The 22,873-nt window shown below is 34.8% G+C and overlaps 1 protein-coding gene, 2 long non-coding RNA genes and 1 other non-coding gene across 5 annotated transcripts in view; 1 reads left to right on the top strand and 3 right to left on the bottom strand.

Annotated features, from left to right (window-relative positions):
- The first annotated feature begins 733 nt into the window (after positions 1-733).
- Positions 734-4,190, top strand: LOC127876311 (uncharacterized). The gene is made up of 4 exons (XR_008047781.1): positions 734-1,291; positions 1,452-1,523; positions 2,264-2,346; positions 2,992-4,190. It is a non-coding gene; the product is annotated as an uncharacterized LOC127876311 (long non-coding RNA).
- A 522-nt stretch (positions 4,191-4,712) lies between these two features.
- On the bottom strand, positions 4,713-9,092 carry LOC127876306 (uncharacterized). The gene is made up of 5 exons (XR_008047773.1): positions 8,968-9,092; positions 8,492-8,576; positions 7,819-7,992; positions 5,248-7,039; positions 4,713-5,103 (listed from the first exon to the last, which is right to left on the bottom strand). It is a non-coding gene; the product is annotated as an uncharacterized LOC127876306 (long non-coding RNA).
- Positions 9,093-11,627: 2,535 nt separating this feature from the next.
- The window catches only part of LOC127876291 (transmembrane protein 45B-like), a 32,960-nt gene continuing 21,714 nt past the window's right edge, over positions 11,628-22,873 (bottom strand). Inside the window, exons 2-3 of one of the 2 annotated variants that reach the window (XM_052421419.1) lie at positions 20,025-20,974; positions 11,628-15,128 (exon numbers count right to left, since the gene is read on the bottom strand). In XM_052421419.1, coding sequence (XP_052277379.1) covers positions 20,026-20,910 — 885 coding nt within the window. In that variant the 5' untranslated portion in view covers positions 20,911-20,974 and the 3' untranslated portion in view covers positions 11,628-15,128; position 20,025. Of the gene's footprint in view, positions 15,129-16,305; positions 20,975-22,873 lie in introns of those variants that run through there. The other variant, XM_052421418.1, reaches the window with a different exon arrangement.
- On the bottom strand, positions 17,412-17,493 carry Trnas-uga (transfer RNA serine (anticodon UGA)). The gene has a single exon. It is a non-coding gene; the product is annotated as a tRNA-Ser (tRNA).

Genomic DNA, 22,873 nt, shown 5'->3' with positions numbered 1-22,873 from the left:
GCGTGTCATCGCGTCTAAATTAAGTCATCCAATCTACTTTAACTGTCTTGGCTACATACATAGGTCATCTGTCTGACGGGCGTTTCTCGATTGATTTATTGTTAAGCAATCACATAAACAACCAAGCTATGTAATATGGATCTTTTACACCCAATATCGCTGCTTCTTCCTGTATTAGCACGATGATGATCTTAAATATTAACTATATATTTTTAAATTGTTTTGTTAAAAGAAGGGATGTAGTTGACACTTGTTCGTAATTTCATTTCATCGTTCCTCAAAAAGTTGTAACTCTGTTACTCTGGGTCTCCTTCCTACCATTGAGTAATTAATTACATGGTAATTAAATTGAATGCATAAGTTTGAAAAAAATAAAATGCATCTCTCGGAAATAAGCGATCATTGAAGATCGGCAATGATCGTAAAATAAATCGCGGGAAATCATTAGAGGTGCGCTACCTTAATTTGAGTTGCAATGCTATATGAGTTTACATTTTATTTACACTTTTGTATCATGAATATTGCTAGCCAAGTGTGAGGTTGAGCGCTCTTAAACCGGTTTAAACCCCCAGTGCTTTGCATGGACCGTTCAAATGCGGCGACCCCAGCTTTATTCTTCTATGTGTGCATGCTGTTTCGTATTGTGCTGTTTTGTACTGTTTTGGCCATTGCCTTAAAGGGACTGTCCAATGGATTATGGTCTGAACAAAATATAAAATTATTGTTTTAGATATTTAAAACGATTATCGCCTTTGATTTAAGGATATAAAAACTCAAAGCAGACTAAAGGAAGTATAACACAAACCAACACATAAGCCCAAGCGGATGGGAATTCCATATTATATTTCAAAAACGCCGCTCGACGTTTTTGACCTAAAAATAAATGTAGCTGAAAATCAGCTGAAAAGTCACGTGGTACATGGTACTGTCATTTATTTTTGGCATAGAAATTACATTATTTCTAAAGAAAGAGATTTAGCTTGTTGAGCAAATAATTGACTTTCATTGAATATTTTTGATAAACCAATAAAATATAGTTCATATTTAAATCAATTTTTATTGGAAAATCACTTTTCACAAATACGAATATGCGGTCGAATAGAATTCAAGATGGTTCGGACAAAAACAAGTGCTAGCGCTAAGACTAAAAAAAAACAAGAGATGCAAGGTACAGGCGTAATAAAAGGGAAAGGATAATAGACATTGGTATTCAGTGTGATCGATGGAGAAGAGTTAAAGAAGCTACTGGGATTGAAAAGGACGAGAAAATGATGGAAATATTGATCGATGCGTAAGTCTTCTTCATTTTCAGTTTGTGTTTCATAGCTACTTTTCTATAAATTCCCGTAATTATTTTGCTATATAATGAACACGATTTGACTTACACACACACAAACCCTTATAAGTATAAAAGATTTGTTTTAGAAATGTACAATGCTTTTAAATTTCAGAACTACTTCTGAACTAGAGAGCTTCAACAATCATCTTTTGATACGCTCCAAACCAAAGCGAAATGCTTTCAGGTAAATAAAAAGTTAAATGTTTAAAAAATACACTTGTTAAAGTGTTTCTTTTTTTTTATGAACACATGCTCATTCATTGAACAAAGGAATTTATGCTCTTTCTTTTTGAGAATTTACATTTTAATAGTGTAAAAATGATGTACCCTTTGTGACAAGTCTAGTAATAAACTGCCTGAATGACTAAAATATGAATATATTTTAGCTCGGCTGTTTTCGGAGAAAACCCGAGGTATTGTCATAGCCAGCTCGTCGTTGTTGTGTCGTCAGCCAGCTGCTCGTTGTCGTGTTGTCCGCCGGCGTCGTGCTAAAACTTTTACATTTTGCTCTACAATCAAAGTGATTCCACCTACAACTTTGAAACTTCAAATGTGGATTCACCTTGATGAGTTCTACACGCCACACCCATTTTTTGGTCACTAGGTCAAAGGTCAATGTCCCTGTGACCTCTAAAAAAAAATTATGACAAGCTTTTGAAGCCTAGCGTGGCACCCGTAACGCGGTGCTCTTGATTTATCATGTGATAGTAAAATTATTTATGAACAGGATTTTTGTATTTTTGTTCACAGGATGTTTAAACAACTAGTAGTTAATCAAGAAATGAATTCTGATTATGAATATGTCAAGTCATTGATGTTGAATTAGTTCATATCTAGTGTAACATCATCAAAGTCCTAAAGGCAGAATTTCACATGAGTTGCATGATATTTTCTGAGTTTCATTTCTAAAATTATTTTTTTCAGCTATGCAGGTGTCAGTTAGCAGCAATAGATTATTCAAAACACTTGAATCGTCCTGTTTTGTTGGACAAAGAAGGAAATGAGAGGTATTTATATTATTGTTTTCGCCCTGTATGTTGGTTTGTTTGTTTGTGTGTTTGTTTGCGTCAAACTTTAACATTTTGCCATAACTTTTGCAATATTGAAGATAGTAACTTCATATTTGGCGTGCATGTGTATCTCATGGAGCTGCACATTTTGAGTGGTGAAAGGTCAAGATAATCCTTCAAGGTCAAGGTAAAAAAAAACAAATTCAAGAGAAGTAATAAGCTTTAAAGAGTTCATCTGAACCTACCAAATGATAAAATAAAATAAATCAAAGTGGCGCAGTAGGGGAGATAGTGTTTCTGACAAACACATTTCCTGTTTTTATTAAATTTTGAATTGTAAGGATCAATTTTCAGATTTATGTTTACTTATTGAAAGTTTTTATTATTAACAATTAAATTGAATTTACAAACATGATGTATTTAAGCTCAAATTTGACACATTCATGTGATATGAATAATAAGTATACATTTTGCAAACAATGCTCCTGTCATAAAAGAACTACTGCAGCAAAGTATGCACTGAATCAGTAAATTTATATTATGGCATATATATTGTCTATAGATCTTTATTCTTTTGTTTTATTTTAGCAATTGTCATTTCATTTTTTCAAACATCATGTCAGTTATAAAACAATCTTTCAGGAGAAAAAAGGTGTACTCAAAAGCTGCTTGTAATTGGAGCACAAAGCCTGTGAAAAAAACATACCGGTACATAACCGGTTTGATCACTGAAGTTATAAATGAATTCACCATAGGCAAGAAAAGAATAAGTGGCAAATGTGAACAGCTGCCTGAAGACTCCAAAAGAATTAGGTCAACTATAGCCCCCGTCACCCCTCCACCTACATCAATACTTAGAGATCAGCATGTCTCTAGATTGAGAAAAGCGAAAAAATGAATTGTTGCCCAAGACGTGTTTGATATTCATTTGAAGTTGATGCAGAAGTTATCTTTGTTAGATAACTATTAAGTTTCACATCTTTAGTGTAAATATAATTTTAGAAGTGTTTTGAAAATGTACAATCTTACATAATGTTATAAATAATGAATGCTCTTGGTTGTACAATGCAATTACATTTTTTAGGAAGTTTTAATATTGAATTTAGCATAAAATATTTTTTTTATGTTATATTTTGTGCGTTTTTTATCAATACATTTTTATGCTTCCCCAAAATTTATTTTGGGGGGAGCATATAGTTGCCGCTTCGTCTGTCCGTCCATGTGTCCGTCTGTGCACAATTTTTGTCCAGGCTATTTCTCAGAAAGTAATGACCGGAATTCAATGAAACTTTATGGGAAGCTTCACTACCAAGAGGAGATGTGCATATTATCAGCCGGTTCTCTTCAGATGATTTTTTAACAGAGTTATGGCCCTTTGAAATTTTCCATTGTACATATAGTGCAATTCTTGTCCGGGCTATTTCTCAGCAACTTATTACAGCAATTCAATGAAACTTGATGGGAAGCTTCACTACCAACAGGAGATGTGCATATTATCAGCCAGTTCTGGTCGGATGATTTTTCACAGAGTTAGTGCAATTCTTGTCCGGGCTATTTCTCCCCAACTACTGACCGGAATTCAATGAAGCTTTAATCCATCCATCGTATAATTTTGTCCAAAGTTATGCCCCTTAAGACGTTTCCTTTTATCTGAATATATAGTACAATATTGTGAAAAAAAAACTTTTGGGGAGCATCACCAGTCTACACCGGTTTCTTGTTACACATGTAAAGAACACAATTTTTCTTACAAAATGTTTAGTTTTTTGTTTGATTATCGATATGTGTTTTTCATTGCCTTCTTTATTACCTGTATTTAATAAACCATTGTAGTCGATGTCTCTAAGCCTTTTATAATTGACCTCGAGAGTAGTTTCCTCTTTAATTATCGATACTATGAATGTGATAGTGTATCCAGATATGCCTCAGTGTTCTATTTACACATCAACATTTAATAATTTTTAATGGCCATACTCATTTGAAATGCAAATCACCTAAATAATTAAATGCCAGCATCATACACTCGAACCAACTTCAACGAGTTCTCAACTCCTGTCACATTTCTATGTGCATGTATTGAGTTCGATCCATTTTCTGACACCAGATGAATAAAATACAAAATTTGTAAAAAAAATCAAACTTCAATGCATGGATCAAGTTCATATCACACTGAATAAAATACCTCAATTGTATATCAATTTAATAGATAGGAAAAAATCGGCTGAGCTAAAATGTAGACGGTCTGCACAGGTTACTACATAAAGAAAGCACACAATATACAAAACATGGTTGAACAATAATAAGATACTATTTTTTTTAATTTCAACAGCAACTTGTTGCTTTTTTATTGATTTCGAAATGTTTAATCATGCATTAGCATGTCATGTTTAAAATGTATTTTAAGAAACCTAATCTAACAAATATCAAGTGTGAAACAAAATGACTCGAAATAAAAATAAACAAGGGCTGTTTGTAAAACATGCATGCCCCCCATATGGGCTGTCAGTTGTAGTGGCAGCCATTGTGTGAATACGTTTTTTGTCACTGTGACATTGACCTTTAACCTAGTCACCTGAAAATCAATAGGGGTCATCTGCGAGTCGTGATCAATGAACTTATGAAGTTTCATGATCCTAGGCGTAAGCTTTCTTGAGTTATCATCCGGAAACTATTTTACTGTGTCGAGTCACCTTGACCTTTGACCTAGTGACCTGAAAATCAATAGGGGTCATCTGCGAGTCATGATCAATGTACCTATGAAGTTTCATGATCCTAGGCTTAAGTGTTCTTGAGTTATCATCCGGAAACCATTTTTCTGTGCGAGTCACCGTAACCTTGACCTTTGACCTAGTGACCTAAAAATCAATAGGGGTCATCTGCCAGTCATGATCAATGTACCTATGAAGTTTCATGATCCTAGGCGTAAGTGTTCTTGAGTTATAATCCGGAAACCATTCGGTGGACGGACAGACTGACTGACCGACATGAGCGAACAACATACCTCCTCTTTTTCGAAGGGGGGCATAATAAAAAAATCAAAATGCAAACTTAAAATTGAATAAAAGCAAAAGATATAAAAAATAAAAACAGGTAATACACTATTGACTGTTTTTATGAACGGTCTTTTCAAGCAAACGTTACCATTTTTGAACTCATCCAAAATATCCTTGAGACCAATCTTTTGACAAATTTCATTTAGATTGGGCAATAAATGTGTCCTGTACGGCTGTAGAGTGTTAACAAGGCAAATGTAGACGCCGCACGACGGACAAAAGGCGATCACAAAAGCTCACCATGAGCACATTGTGTTCAGGTGAGCTAAAAAGTGTAAATATCAAACTATTAAGTTCAAACAAGAAAATAAAATAAGTATACAAGAAATGAATTTTGATTTTCAATAAGTTTATTTACATAGTACCGGGTATTCTTAAGAAATATGTCATTGCTTCTTTTATTTCTTTCATCTTACAATCCAGAGTACTCATGGCATTTCATTCAAATGACACCAAAGTAAGCATACAAATGTAAAAACTGCTGTGCAAGTTTTAATAATAAACTAGCACATTTCACACAAATTGATTTTTCAAAACAAAATGCATAGAACTGAAAAATCCAAATGATTAAGCATAACTCAAATGATTTGCATAAATATAAATGTTTCAAAAAAGGAGCCAGAACAAAAAATAATCAAAACTAAGAAAAGTTCTATGTCTGATAAATGAAAAAGAATAGCAACAAGGGCTGTTTGTAAAACATGCATGCCCCCCATATGGGCTGTCAGTTGTAGTGGCAGCCATTGTGTGAATACGTTTTTTGTCACTGTGACCTTGACCTTTGACATAGTGACCTGAAAATTAATAGGGGTCATTGTCAGTCATGATCAATGTACCTATGAAGTTTCCTGATCCTAGGCCTAATTATTCTTGAGTTATCATCAGGAAACCATTTTACTATTTCGAGTCACTGTGACCTTGACCTAGTGACCTGAAAATCAAAAGGGGTCATCTGCCAGTCATTATCAATGTAGCTATGAAGTTTCATGATCAAAAGGCGTAAGCATTCTTGAGTTATCAGCTGGAAACCATTTTATTGTTTTGAGTCACTGTGACCTTGACCTTGTGACCGGAAAATCTAAAGGGGTCATCTGCCAGTCGTGATCAATGTACCTATGAAGTTTCAAGATCCTAGGCGTATGCATTCTTGAGTTATCATCCGGAAACCGCTTTACTGTTTCAAGTCACTGACCTTTGACCTAGTGACCTGAAAATCAATAGGGGTTATTTGCCAGTCATGATCAATGTACCTATGAAGTTTCATGATCCTAGGCCTAAGCGTTCTTAAGTTATCATCCCGAAACCATCTGGTGGACGGACCGACATGTGCAAAACTATATACCCCCTCTTCTTCGAAGGGGGGCATAAATATGCAAAATTATTAGAACACTGGGCCTTCACCTGGTACGAAGCCTGTACACTGGCCTTAAGGACTAGGAAACTTCTCCCTTATTAATTTAACACAACATGCTGGGACAGTTATTCTCATGCATTAAGATGGTAAATTGTCTGTATGCAGCATGTCTGAAAAATTTATTGACATCTTCTAGTGTATCTGCATAAAAGGAAAACACATCTTGTTGATACTGCTGCTGACTGTAGAGGGTCATCCTATCCAGCACCGAAAGAGTCATCTCCTACAAAGAAATTGTAACAGATTTTACTATAAACTTCTTGCAAATGTAACTCCAATCAGCAGTCAGTGAGACAGCACACTAGATTATATGAGCCTTGTTCTGAGAAAACTGGGCATAATGCATGTGCGTAAAGTGTCGTCCCAGATTAGCCTGTGCAGTCCACACAGGCTCATCAGGGGCAACACCTTCCGCTTTTATGACATTTTTCGTTAAAATGTCTCTTCTTAGCAAAAATCCCATTTAGGCGGAAAGTGTCGTCCCTGATTAGCCTGTACAGACTGCACAGGCTAAGCTGGGACGACACTTTACGCACATGCATTATGCCCAATTTTCTAAGGACGCGACTCATATAAAGGGGTGGAAAGGTGTTGATGGTATCAATGCAATGGATCAATGGAGTACAAAATATTGAAATTGTATGCAAACTTAACAATTTTTAAGCAAAAAAAGAGTAATCCTTTCTTTACTCATGTAAAAACATAAATTGCATTGAATAAAATAGCAGGATGACAAACAACTACACAATGTCTTAGAACTTAGCATCTTTGTTGGCATTAGCTGAAATTCATTTTAATAAGCCAATAATGATTCAGTAAATGATTTTCCCACATGACAAAATTGCCTTTATAGCAGGATTAATTTTTAAGATGGGATATTTAATAGGTTTGCATGGTAGAACATTATTGACCCATTTCTTAGTCCTTGTTATAACACAATATGACGCTGCAAAACTTAAGATATTCAGTTACAGAAACTCATAATACATGAATCTTACTCACAGGTCTGTGACTTGAGCATAATTCTGGGACCATCCCACAGCAAACTCGATCTTCCACTCTCTCGTATTGTGGGCATCTGTGACAAGAGCACCACTTAGTTATTGTTGCTAATGTATCAACTTTCTGGATCTTTCTGGCAGGACGTTTTCCTTAACTCTTCTGTAGACTTGAATCCTGAGTGTAACAAATAAAACATCATGCATTTGATAAAAACCAAGTAATGCAGAAAATCTAATAAATTATAGCAAAAAGAGTAACCCTAAAATGACAAAATCATGATGTCAATGTCATGACCTAATCACATGAGTTATAGTGCATTTCTTGATTTACTACATGTTATTTGCAACCACAGCCTACATCCACAGATTTCGGACCTAAATATTGTGAAAAAAAAAAGCAAAAAGTCCTACTATTCTTAGCCAAGGTGACTGTTCAACTCTCAGGCCTTTACAATAATAGTTCTAACTTGTAAATCATAATGGGTTATAGTCAAACCTGCATTTATCAACACAGAGCGGACAAGGGTGATATTATTATTTCTTCTTAGTTCGGCTGGTCATAAATAGATATACATAATTCACTATACCCCTCCGGTTGACCAGGTGGGAGAATTTATCGAATAACTGGCACATAATTAAAATGTGTACATACAACAGCATTAAAATAAACTTACTGAATCTGTGTCCTGAGAATACAACAACATTCTCTTAGATGGCTGTCTCACGCATTTACTTCTTCTCATCTCTCCCTCTGTTGGCCTAAATAAAAAAAACATAAATAATACACTGACTTATTTGTGCTTTAGGATCTTGGCACGAATTTACTGTGGAAGAATCCACTGGCTTCTATTAGCAAAATTTAAAAGTTAATGTAAAACGTACATTGCAAAATAAACAACACAAAATTCAAGTCAAAACGAGAAAATCATAAAATCAAAATACGTTAAATTGATTCTCATTTTCATGCATTGGAGTCGTCTACTATCGTCTAATTTGTAAACCAGCGACATTTAGCGTCGAATTGCAAGGTAAAGACCAACAATCCGCTAACATTCAACGGCAGATAAACTCATCTTGTTGAATTAAATAAAATAAGATCGGAATCTTAATATATTATATTTGATTAAATCAAAAAACCATATTTTCTTACTGGTACGCTCATTGTAGATTTCGAAGCCTCCGCCATTTTGTTTGTTTGTGTGTGAATCACGTGACACGAAGCGCGAAATACAAATAGAAAGGGATTTCCCAAGGTAGACGCAAAAGTCGTAATACAATTTGGCTGTTGCTCTTTAGTTTTGTAGTCTTTAGCAAAAGGTTGGGTTGGATATGGTTCAAATTAACGAATGTTATTAATTAATATCAAAATAATAGCCTGCTAAATTCAGGAAAATAATCCATTGGACAGTCCCTTTAACTACAGGACCAACAAATGGTATATAATAAGAATGCAATACTGCCTCAGCCGCTGTAGTTTCACTTCTTTATATCTCTGTTGTATTTTTTATGCCGACGTTATAACATTCGACGAGTGAACTATGTCACCCATGTTTGCGTCAACGGCGTAATACGTTATTGACGTTGAGTTTTGTTTTATCATTTGTGTGGCAATGTAATAATATTCAATGCAATTTAGAATGTACAACACAACTTTCAAATGCAAAAGATGAGATAGTGATAATGGTGTATTTTATTTCCTACGGTGAAATCATTTTACAATCTTATAAACCCAAAATGCAGCCATGAGGCTTCTTATATCACGGCAAGTTGATCTTTTGTAGATGAAGCTTTAACAATTTTATGACTTCATCGCCTTTCAACGACAAACGCGTCTATTAAGTATGGCCTTGTGCTAAAAAAAACCAATCAATACCTAATGGATAACGCAGGGATAATCAATTCCTAACCATAATATATGAACAGCGATATTAAGTGGTAATTGTGAAGGTTAACAAAAGCTGCTGCCATTTAAACACATCTTTTACAATTGAGTATTCTATTAATAATACCATAACTTAATTGCATCAATTAATGGAGATGACTATTTAAAGAAATGACTCTAAACATGAACCTATATTTGTATGTATAGGTCCCTGCTCTATAAGAATAATTGCAACAAAATAATATATTATAGTATAATAAAGTTTAAATATAAATTTGATTCTGAACGTTTGACATAAATCATAGAATTTGGCGAAGTTTCATATCACACACAATTTATTCAGGTTATATATCTATATTATATTCTTAGGCACAAATTTTAATGACTGGTCACACAGCTGTTGCACTATGTAATATATCTTTGTGGCGTGGAGATGCTATGGTGGCTAATGATTGTTTGCCATGGATGTCCCTACCTTCGTGCAGATTGCCATGGTTGTCGCAAAACGCATTGGGCATGTCCGCATAGATCTCACACACACTACCGATATGCCAGAGATAGTGTTAGCGTCTGTTGTTGGGCTGTGATTGACGCATGACATGCACTCATCCAGAATCAGGTTTTATCGATTAGTGTCATTGTCCAGCCTCTGGCTTATGTTTGAAGAATAAAAGCCAAACACAATCAAGTCGGGGATAATCCCTTTCATAAAGCTCTTTGAGTTATTTTCATTGGACAATTTCTTATTTTGAAAGCTCTGAATGCATAGCTAGTACAATTTAACAATAATGTGTGACGAATATAACTCGTTGGCTTTACTTTATAAAACGTTTGTCTTGGTTGCATGTGGACTAACATTAAAAACATGCAATGCAACCTGTAGTAATCCTTAAGAATATATATTGAGAAACTATATGTATTATTTATATATCGGTATTATTCAATAGCACGCAACTCGTAGTGAGAGGGTGTTATAACAATACCCTCCATCTGTAAGTCTGTAACAGTCTTGAGTCTGCTCCATACACCCTTTGAAGAAATTTAATGAAATGTGTGAGAGATGTTAAGGTTCTTAAGCAGATGTGCATAAGGCCCGAGACAGTCAGACCCGCTAGATGCATCATTAGAAGGTCCAACAAGTGAGCCTTAATGTTTGTGTATCTTCCATATTTTCTTCAATGTTTGAATTATTTTCATTAAACTTTGTTCAAATGTTGCAGTCACTAAGACAATGTACAGAAGACACAGGCAACGCTGACTCTGCAAGGCCGCACTTGGAAGCTCATAAATATTCGAGCCTCCGTATATTGTCTCCATATCCCATTAAAAAACCTTTAGAATTAGTTTCGTGTGACTTAGCTAATTGGAACCATGTTACGAAGGCGTAGGTCAGTAATGCCAGATGGATATGAACTGCATCCGTATGTATGATATAAATCCTCACCAAACAATGTGTGGGAAGACATAAAATTTGTTAGAGAAAAGAAAAAACCGGAGGCAACATTTGAGGGCCATTTTATGTGAAACTTGCATGAAATATTGATTGTCCATTTTCATAGCTTCACAAATTGTTTTCAAATCTTTACTTAAAGTTATTCAGACTTACCTATGATCACTTAAAGGTTGATAATTATTGAAGTGCAGTGAATGAAAAATATGTATATGAGACTTATGGAAACATTGGCTTCAATTAATTATATCAGATTTGTGATTCCTTACTAAGGAAATGAAAATACAACACAATGAAACATATTCTTTATATTTTAAAATACATAAAAATTAGTAGAAATCAATATGCAAAGAAAATACAGTAATAGATTGTTTCAATAAGTCACTAACTTATACATAAGCAAATAGAAGTTTTACACATGATAGAACAATACAATTGGTGGCTTACATCTCTGTCAAGCAACACAAAAAAGAATTATTGCAAAATTGGAATAAACAAATCAAATGCTTAAAGAAGATGAAGAAGAGATGTTTCCACAAAATTTAAACAATACATATATATATTCTATTCTGGGGAGGTCGCGTGTTTGATCCCCATGCGTTCATTAGGTCTCTACCCCACAGACATAAAGTACTGGTTCTACCCTGTAAATGGACTAGAAAGGAGAGTGTTTGGCCTTTGGCTTTCAATGCAATCAAACTCAAACAAGGGCTGTTTGTAAAACATGCATGCCCCCCCATATGGGCTCTCAGTTGTAGTGGCAGCCATTGTGTGAATACGTTTTTAGTCACTGTGACCTTGACCTTTGACCTAGTGACCTGAAAATCAATAGGGGTCATCTGCCAGTCATGATCAATGAACCTAAGAAGTGTCATGATCCTAGGCCTAATTATTCTTGAGTTATCATCTGGAAAACATTTTACTGTTTTGAGTCACTGTGACCTTGACCTTTGACCTAGTGACCTGAACATTAATAGGGGTCATCTGCCAGTCATGATCAATGTACCTATGACGTTTCATGATCCTAGGCGTAAGCATTCTTGAGTTATCATCCGGAAACCATTTTACTGTTTTGAGTCACTGTTACCTTGACCTTTGATCTAGTGACCTGAAAAGAAATAGTGGTCATCTGCCAGTCATGATCAATGTTCCTATGAAGTTTCATGATCCTAGGCGTAAGCATTCTTGAGTTATCATCCGGAAACCATTTTACTGTTTCGAGTCGCTGTGACCTTGACCTTTGACCTAGTGACCTGAAAATCAATAGGGGTCATCTGCCAGTCATGATCAATGTACCTATGAAGTTTCATGATCCTAGGCGTAAGCATTCTTGAGTTATCATCCAGAAACCATTTTACTGTTTCGAGTCACTGTGACCTTGACCTTTGACCTAGTGACCTGAAAATCAATAGGGGTCATCTGCCAGTCATGATCAATGTACCTATGAAGTTTTATGATCCTAGGCCTAAGCCTTCTTGAGTTATCATCCGGAAACCACCTGGTGGACAGACGGACCGACCGACATGTGCAAAACAATATACCCCCTCTTCTTCGAGGGGGGGCATAATAAATAGGTTTAAACTAACCATATCCATAACATATAAACACATCAATTATTCTTCTTTATATTTAATAAATTATAAATTGTGCAAATGAAAACAAGAGGGCCATCAGGCCCTAAGGCGCTCACCTAAAAGCAAAAGGAACTAGACTATTCTGAAAAAAATGCAAGCTGATTCATGAAGATTATTTTGGACCAAAAAAGTGACTTTTAACATGTTTTTTTTTATATTTGACCTTGTGACCTAGTTTTTGAGCTCATGTGACCCAGCTTCTATCTCTGGCAAAATTTCATTGGGACAAATGTTCTGACCAAGTTTCATGAAGATTGGCCAATAAATGTGGCTAATATAGTGTCAACAAGTTTTCACTAAAGCCATATAAAGACAACTGCCCCCCGCCTGGCGGCCATGTTTTTCAACAAACCATAACCATTTTCAAACTCACTCAAGCTATTGTTAGAACAAATGTTCTGATCAAGTTTCATGAAGATTGGATAATAAATGTGACTTCTAGAGTGTTTACAAGATTTTGTAGTAAATAGCCATTTAAGGAAAAATGCCACGCCCCCTTGCGGCCATGTTTTTTAACTGATCTCAACCATTTTTGAACTTAGCCCAGATATTATTAGTTCAAATATTCTGACCAAGTTTAATGAGCATTGGACAACAAATGAGTGTTAACAAGGTTTTACCATACAGTAAAGCCATATAAGGAAAACTGCCCCGCCCCATGGCGGCCATGTTTTTCATTCAACTGGAACCATTTTCGAACACGTCCAAGATATTATTGGGACACATGTTTTGACCAAGTTTCATGAAGATTGGACTAAAAATGTGACTTCTAGAGTGTTAACAAGTTTTACTATAGCCATATTAGGAAAACTGCCACGCCCCCTGGCGGCCATGTTTTTCAAACAACCGGAACCATTTTCGAACTCGTCCAAGATATCATTATATAATCTTCTGACTAAGTTTCATGAAGATTGGACAATAAATGTGACTTCTAGAGTGTTAACAAGGTTTTACTTAAGGAAAACTGCCACGCCCCCTGGCGGCCATGTTTTTCGACCAACCGGAACAATTTTTGAACTTGTCCAAGATTTTATTGGGACACATGTTCCCACCAAGTTTCATGCAGATTGGACTAAAAATGTGACTTCTAGAGTGTTAACAAGGTTTTACTATAGCCATATAAGGAAAACTGCCACGCCCCCTGGCAGCCATGTTTTTCAACCAACCGGAACCATTTTCGAACTCGTCCAAGATATTATTGAGACACATGTTCTAACCAAGTTTCATGAAGATTGGACAATAAATGTGACCTTTAGAGTGTTAACAAGGTAAATCTTGACGACGCACGACGGACAAAAGGCGATCACAATAGCTCACCATGAGCACGTTGTGCTCAGGTGAGCTAAAAAAAATATACAGTAGACTCTCTGTAAACCGGACGGTCTGGAGACCGGCCTGATCGTCCGGTTTACCAAGAGTATGCATATTGCCAAAATATACATTGTATGCATTGTGTACAAAATCATATAAGAATACAACAAACCATATACATTAACATGTACCATGTGATAACTGTACTCATGTAATGTTTATGTTTAAAGTATTCTTAAAAATGTGTTTTTATTCGATTAAAAGCAAAAAACATTCCACACCGACTTATTTTGATTAATCCCAAAGTGAGCGTGGTGCGTTATACATGTACGTACATGTACATGCGTACATGACATTTCATCATCTCCGTTTAGCTGGAGGTTTGAAATAATGAAAAGGCAATGTATGAATTTGCAGACAGGTGGATGGATATTTAACGGTCATATGTCCCACAGTTTTATCTGACAAACAAACAAACAACCATTTAAGCTTTTAAAACATGGCTATAAGATCTTTTAAACTACCCGAGAAGATCACAAGAGAGTGATTGTCGCAACGGCATATGCATTAATTTTTTGTAATTAAATTGTTTATCATAAGCTTAATAAAATGATCGTGTCAATCACTTTTTGGTGTTACCGCACGTCTATAATAGACATTCACAGTTTGTTTTACAATATGTAATCAAACTTCAATAGCGCGGTAACAACTTGACACCTTTATGGTATGTTTAATCCGATTAACGATAATTGCACGAGTGTAATGTGTGACACTGCACGCACCGTGCTGACTAGGTATTGTAATTTACACTCTTCGGGCATCTTGAGAATTTGGACCGTCCGGTGTGCTCAATGTATTTTACGTTGAAAATGACGAAATTCAAGGAGATATCCGTTTGGTTTCCGGTTTTGAGAGAGTTCGGTTTATTCAACATTTTTTAACAAGGAAATAGAAGGGGAAAATACGGGACTGGCCTGACCGTTCGGAATCGGGAGATTTCCGGTATTCGGAGAGTCCAGTATTGGCAGAGTCTACTTTAATTGAAATATGTGTACCATGTAGTTATGTTAAAGTAAGAAATAGAAGTTATGAAAATGAAGCTTTCTGTATAATAAGTAAAAGAAGTCTTCTTTGTATGTTGATATGTGTAAACAACCAAAATCCAACGTACTAACAATCAAAGAAATCGGATGGCCCAAACAAACATTATTGGTTACAGTCATGACTGTGTCCACTACATTTGCTGTATAGACAGTTTCAGTGTGAGAGTTTTCATATTTCTCTATTTGATGGATGTATATGATTTGATTTATTAAAAATAAAATATTGAAAAACTAGAATATAGAAATTTATGATTACTGACTTTTAAATATAAATCAAGTGGAATGTAAATAGACCAATTATCACATTTTCAGCAGAGAATACACATTAAGGTAAGGGTACAGGCACATGTGTTATATATTCCATTCTGACTAACATCTTTTTAACATGTATGTATAAACCTGAACACATATACATAACTAACACAACAACGATAACAAAAATAAAAATAAAAATTGTCACAATACTTAACCATGACTGAATGTGAAGTAATATTGGAGAAACAATAACCATGTATATAAAGCACAAAATGCAAGTCATTAATAAACGGTTCTTTTCAGATTTTCAATGCTGTTTGCACATCATGCCCTTGCATTTTAAACAATAAGGGATTCTGGTCACCATTTGTTGGAAATATGAACTTAAAGTCCCCGTTCATAGCTATATATATGGGCAGAATCGTAAGAAAATCCGGTTGAAATCGGTTGAAAACAAACAACATAGCCATTTTTATTTTGGGGTCCCCTACGGTAAAGTACGAAAACAACATAATTAATATTCATATATCGACAAGATAATGCAAACATAAACAAACAAAATTGCGGATACGGGCGAATTTAGCGGAGAGAAGGTAAGAACAAATGCAAATACATCTGTTACAGACGGAAACTGAGTTGCAACGCTAAGTTTTTGCTTAATCTATGTATTTATCTTCCATATGCTAATAATGTTTTGCGAAAGCTAAATATAGATATAATTTGCATAACTCGCAACGCTGCAATGATTTCCCCCTATTGCATGTATTTATGATCATGTATATATTATTTTATTGATTCAAAACCGACTTTGACCAGGTTTTCGATGTCAACCTCAATACAAAATATATTTCAATGAATTTATGTAAAGTTTATTTCTCGCTATACGATTTATATGCAAAACAACCATGGACTGTCACTTTAACCCACAAAACTGGAAATTTCAGCATAAATTCACTTTATATTTTTGGAAAAATATGATTGATTGAATGATAAAACCTGAGATAGTATTGATAAAACTTTATAAAATCAAAATGCTAAGAAACAAAAAATTTAGTTAAATGACTGTTCCACTATCTACAGTCTATTTAAAAAAATTCAAACACCTTGAAGTCAAACTTTAGTCAACTGGGAATTTTGACACTGGATTCTGAAAAAAATATCTCTTTTGCCATTCCCAATATGACCCTAAGACTGCAATGAAATCAGCCAAAAAAGCTCTGCCATAGAAACAATTCTGACAATTAAACTTAAGGTAGCGCACCCCTAATGGGCACATATCCAAATCTAATTTAATTAATTATTTTCCTAATCAGCATCATTTCACTGAACTACATGCAAATTTGTAAGTAGGCTTTCCATGCTTTTAAAAAAAATATACCGATTTTTTCAAAACCACCCTCACGCTCGGCTTTTGTCCAGTTTATTTTTACCCCTGGGGTATATAAAAGTTCCATTATTCATTCAAATTTCCAAATATGGGCATGCAGTTGGTGTGTTCAGGAGCAGTAAAGGTGTTTAAAGTTTAAACAAGATGAAATGAGTATTCTTTAACAGACATTTATTTTTTACAAATTTTTATCTATGGAATAGCGCCATGAAATGTAAGTGATTTCAGCCATGTAAAAATTGGGCCGGTTAAAAACAAAGTGTCATAAAATTCAAAATAGTATCATTTAAGTTATATTTTAAACTTAGTTTTTATAGAAACACTATATACAGCAAAAAATACCAAGAAATAGACAGATTTACCGTTTACTTTTTGAAATAAAAATAAAAATGCAACATGCATCATTCGTATTTTCAGCAGTAAATTACCCAATTTAGCCATAACGTTGTTTTAATTTTAAAAATTGAACGATGAGCATACAATTTTCAACATATTTAACAATAAACATAGCTTATATGCTATATTAAACAAATAACGTTAAAAAAGAAATAAAACGCGTCGCAAAAAGTATGCGATGTCGGCAGGATTCGAACCTGCGCGGGAAGATCCCAAAAGATTTCAAGTCCATCGCCTTAACCACTCGGCCACGACAACTTCACATCAGTGCATCTTTAAATTAGATATCCATAAGTAAACAGGTAAAAAGGCTCGTCGATCTTTAAAGAAATCGCGAAATCGTATTTTTCAGATGATAATTGGATCAAAGTCAATATTTATAGTGAAAAAAATGTATTCTAAATGAATTAGGTAAACACATATCAAAAATCGAAGTTTGAAAAAACAAATGCATCTCTCGGAAATAACCGATCATTGAAGATCGGCAATGATCGTAAAATAAATAGCGGGATTCATTAGAGGTGCGCTACCTTAACTACTAACTTCAAGAAAAAAATATTAAAAACTAAATGATTGTTATCGCTACATATACATGTAGTTTGTTGCACAAAACTCACACTTTTCTGTTTGGCCTGAGTTATTCCTTGTTCTGTCATTAAAAAACATAATAAATTACCAGCGAAAATCCATATCAACAGCTGATGCATAATTACAGTCCAACATAACAAGTTTGTTTGCAGATCATGAAAACAGTGGTTTGACATCAAAGTTTAGCTAGATTTCCATTGTATATTAACATAACAATCTACTATCTACTATTGACAAGAAAATTGTATAGGCAATAAATAAAATTCAAAAAATGTATATGTAAGTTCATCAATTAATCAACTAGGAATGTTGAAATCGGCTTGTGCACATTATCTCATGCAGTGATAATTTTAGAAATTAAAAGTATGAATCCCATGGACTCATAGGTTTTAAATCTATGGGTCCCAGAGAAAAAGTATGGGTCCCATCTATGAGCAGAAGAAAAACATAGTGGATCAGGGTATTTCAACATTTTAATGACATCTCATGGCTATCTAGTCGCAATTAAACAGAAAACTTTAAAAGGCAACTCAACAGTTTTATGACTAGATTATTAATCTTATAGACTGAAGGAGCCGTTGTTGGAACAAAAAAGAGTCGGTAACTGCAGATATGAAGGGGCAGCAACAGAGTTTAAAAAAAAAATTGAAATGTTTGCCAAGAATAAAATATGCAAAACTGTCTTTGTCTTTGTTTGTGCACTTCTACATCAATGAAAGCTCACGTTGGGCCGTTGACCTCATAACGGATAGCTTGAAAAGGGAAGTGTCAAAGAGGTTTTTTGTGGGTAACGGTAGGTGTAAACAGGGATCTCTAGTTGTTTTCCGAAAACTTGGTCTAGATTTTTAGCCCCTCTATTGTACATCACATTCACGCGTGTGTAGTGCGACAAACAATAACCCCACTTGACCATTATAATAGATGAGCAGTTTTACGTCAATAATTACAAAACTGAACAACTGTACATAGCCATTAAGATGCAGCGTAATTAACATAAAAAGTTTCCACTTTAAAACAAAGCACTACGAGTTTTTATTCATCATTCAAATTAAAAGCCCAGGCTTTCCCCGAGGAAGAATTACATGATTTCTTATTTTTGCAATTTTTACATGAAATGCACGAGGACTGTTAATTTGGTGCTAGAAAATAACAAAATTGTCAGAAAATAGAGCTATGCAACCCATGCTCCGTATCATAATGACGCTTCTTATTGTTGAATACAAAATTAAGCTTTCCAATGACCCGGATTATTGATTTTGCAATAGTAAAATGGCTGCAATTTTCAGTCATTTGCAAGTTTTTTGGTCTTAAATTCTTTTTTTCTCCGTTCGCAAAATATTTTTCAGCATCATAATTTATACACTTAAAGGATGTTGCGTCCGTGGGACGCATATATAGTAACTGTTTGGGTCCCCTGCCATTTCTATGTGTCCAGGATGCAGGACACAGATCTAAAATTATCCCTGCTCAGTGCTCATGTGTGTTTTAATAATTGACATGTTTTGTAAGGATAACAATTATACGTCACTGATTGTTTCTAATGTATAGGAATTGGAATTCAAAAACACTTTGGCAAATTATTCTGTATACTTCTGAATACCATATGCTGCTTCATTAAAAACACAATGCTACATTTGTGTATATAAAAGTGTTAAAAATGTGATTTTTGGTATTGTGTGAAAAATCCAGGTTTTTGACTTAGTCTAAAGACTCTATAGTACATGTACATTTATGTCTCAACAGAATATAACTACAGTTTGCAAATATGCTTAGAACCAACCTTGCTAACATAAATCACAAGTTAATCAATCCAGACAAAGAATGATGAAATTAAGTGTGGGTGAACACCTTGAGATGTAAGATATGTGAACCAGCAATAGAGTTTCAGCAATATCCTTATTCATAGACTTAAATTCTAAATTTGGTTCGTGACAGTGAACACTTTTGTCAATCTCAACAATTTTGGTTCAGCATATTGAAACTAAGGCTGTTTCAATCTTCTAATAGATGAAAATGCATCAATCATTTAAGTAAGCATGACGAAACTATGGCTGCTTCAATCTTCTAATAGATGAAAAGGCATCAATCATTTTGGTAAGCATGTCGAAACTATGGCTGCTTCAATCGTCTAATAGATGAAAAGGCATCAATCATTTTTTAGAGGATGTTGAAACCATGGTTCTACCCAGCCTTAGACTTACATTACGTAAGAGCAGTAGTCTGCTCGATGTCCTGATCGCTTTCACTTTCATCATGAAGCTGCAGAACACTGTCACCATTGCTTGCAGGTTTGATTAACGGTTTAAACTTGAAAGTGTCCTCTTTCCTGTACAGGTTCATTTTACGATGAATAAAAGCTAGAACTCCGCCTATTGCGAGCATGGTTAGAAGTACAACCATTGCGTGCCACGTAAAAATCATCGTCGCAATCATCATCTGCTCGTGGTCATCTTTGTCCCATCGGAACGAGCTTTCAAATGGTGGATACAAAATCCAGCCAATTTGCCAGAACCATGTCCCCTGTAGAAGCATAAAATAAGCTCGACTCAGCGCACACAGAATGTTGTCTCGGTATTTTAATTCAAGGGCAAAGGCGACCATGCAAGCTACAATGGCATGCAGGAGTAAAGTGTGCAGCAAAACATCAAGATCTGTCCTTCCGTGTAAATGGAACTTAAATAACAAGTATTCACACAATAAAGCAAGAATACTCGATACATATTCCATGTTTGGCGGAAGAGGCCATTTAAAATACACCAAAATGTCTACGATGGCGTTTACTCCAAAGAAGAAAAACATTGTTGCGTGTTGCCCATTGCCGATGTTAACAAATCTCCAATCACTCGAGAATCCTGTCTTGATTTCCAAGTAAAATCCAACACTCACACAAATCAACTTGAAGTATGCTTCAATGGGCCATTCCTTCAGTCGCCCACACAACAAAGGGCAGTTAAATATGGCAGATGATCGGAATTTGGAATTGCGGGCCTTGGCAAGGTAAAAACGGTTGAACATGTGGATTGTCCACCATAGGCCAAAGATGATGAAGAAAGATCCAGGAAGGGCGTGGCCAGGAAAATTACCCATGATTCACCTGAGTCACTGCTTTATTGCCCACTTTAAGTTGTTACACCAAAATTGGCACTTCTGCCTGAAATGAAACAAATATTCTGTACATATGTTAAAGCGTAACCAAAGCAAAATTTGAAGAATATTAACTGCACAATTTCTAAACTTCGTGACTTACACAAATCCCATAACACATGAATACTCGTATAAACGGATAAAGCCAATTTTGGAAAATATTTGCATCCACTTTAACTGCGAATTAAATATTCTATAGTTGAAACTACATGTAAGTCTTGCTTGAAGACTAATTTCTATTAGTTTATTATTTACACAAGTATACCAAACTGTATCAAATGCTGCTGGGATTACTAACTTCAAGCTTCATTTGCCAGGCATGCAAAACATGCAAAACAAACTGATGGATATCCAGTATTTAAATTAAAGTAAATAATTGAAGAAACCAATCTTCAATGTTGGTTCATCAAGCATGTTGAAAAGCAGTCTAACAATTTTGTTGTTTAGCATTTTTCATTGACTAATTCAAATAACTATCACTGGGCCATTAGGCTTTACATTTTTGCAATACAATTTATCTATGAAAAGGACTACAGAAATGCCAGGCCGCTCCGCAATGCCTTTCAGCCCAGGGTTATCACTGTGCTTGATTTTCCAAATCAGGGGTACCCATGTGAGTTTATTTCAAATATTCACCTTTTTTCTGCTTGTTTTAGCTCTTAAATAATGAAGACATTAAATACTTGGCACAACTTTTTTTTATCTAACCCAGTGCCAAGTGAGGTGACTTTCTCCTGTGCCTATATAAACACATCCTGTGGAAAGGCATAAACACCTTTTTGTATATTTTTCAATTGACAATTATACCTTAACAGAACAACATTTCAAGTTGTGTTATTTGACGTGTTTGATTATGGTGTATACAGGTACATTAATTTTTCCCAATCTTTGACATATTTTTTTAAAATATCATTTTTCCAATTCCTACACAAATCTTTTTAACATGAGGAGAGGGCAATTAAGGCCAAAAAGCACTCATCTGAGTTCAAGGTATACCTATTGTTGAACACATTTCTACGGTGGCATAGAGGTGACATTCACTTCTCTTTTTTTAAATTGCTCTCCTCTTTTTTCTATCTCGTGGCCACGAGTTAGCTATGTCGTGGCCACGAGATAGAAAAAAGAGGAGTGCAAAACTAAATAAAAGCGGCGTACAATTAAAAAAAGAGCGGTGCAGTAAATAAAGGCAGAGTGCATTAAACAAAAGAGGAGAGAAATTTCGCTATCTCGAGATCCCGAGTTAGTCAGCCAATTAAATTTTGCGTAACATGTGTAAATATTCTAAAATAAATAGGTTTAAAGGAATTAAGTGGAAAGTCTTTATACTACTATTTGTCTAGTCCAAACGACGTGTTGGGACTTCTAATTCAAGATTTTTCTATAAAGTCATTTGAATAATATATATATTTGAATTAGATTTAATAAATTACATGTACATTAAAAGTTAATTTGAGTACTTTAGTTCTAACTTTATTTCACAGAAAAATATTAACATTTCACAATAAAGAGTAACTAACATTCTGACAAGTACAGATTACCAGTTCAATTTTTTTTAAATATATTTAAGTAAAACAAACAACACAAACTGAGTACTTACAACTTAAGACGACTAAAGAGGCCAAGACTGGGAAGTTTTAATGGCAAAATGAATCCTGAAGTTGTTCCTGATAAACCAGCTTCATGTACTGTGCTTGTTTATCCTTTTCAAGCATAGGCAGTTCAGGTGACTTTTAACTTGAAACAATTTGAAATTATATGCCATATCAATTAAGCAATCAATGAGACGGAAAATAGAAAATGAGCTAAGGGAATTTTTTATTACAAACCAGCACGCACTAATTACTGACAATTAGCGACTGAAGCTTTTAAAGGAGTGTTGTTATGGGAACCATAAATATCAATAATC

This window comes from Dreissena polymorpha, chromosome 4, assembly GCF_020536995.1.
Source record: "Dreissena polymorpha isolate Duluth1 chromosome 4, UMN_Dpol_1.0, whole genome shotgun sequence".
Classification (NCBI taxonomy): Eukaryota; Metazoa; Mollusca; class Bivalvia; order Myida; family Dreissenidae; genus Dreissena; species Dreissena polymorpha.
This window is presented reverse-complemented; position numbering and strand designations above follow the sequence as displayed.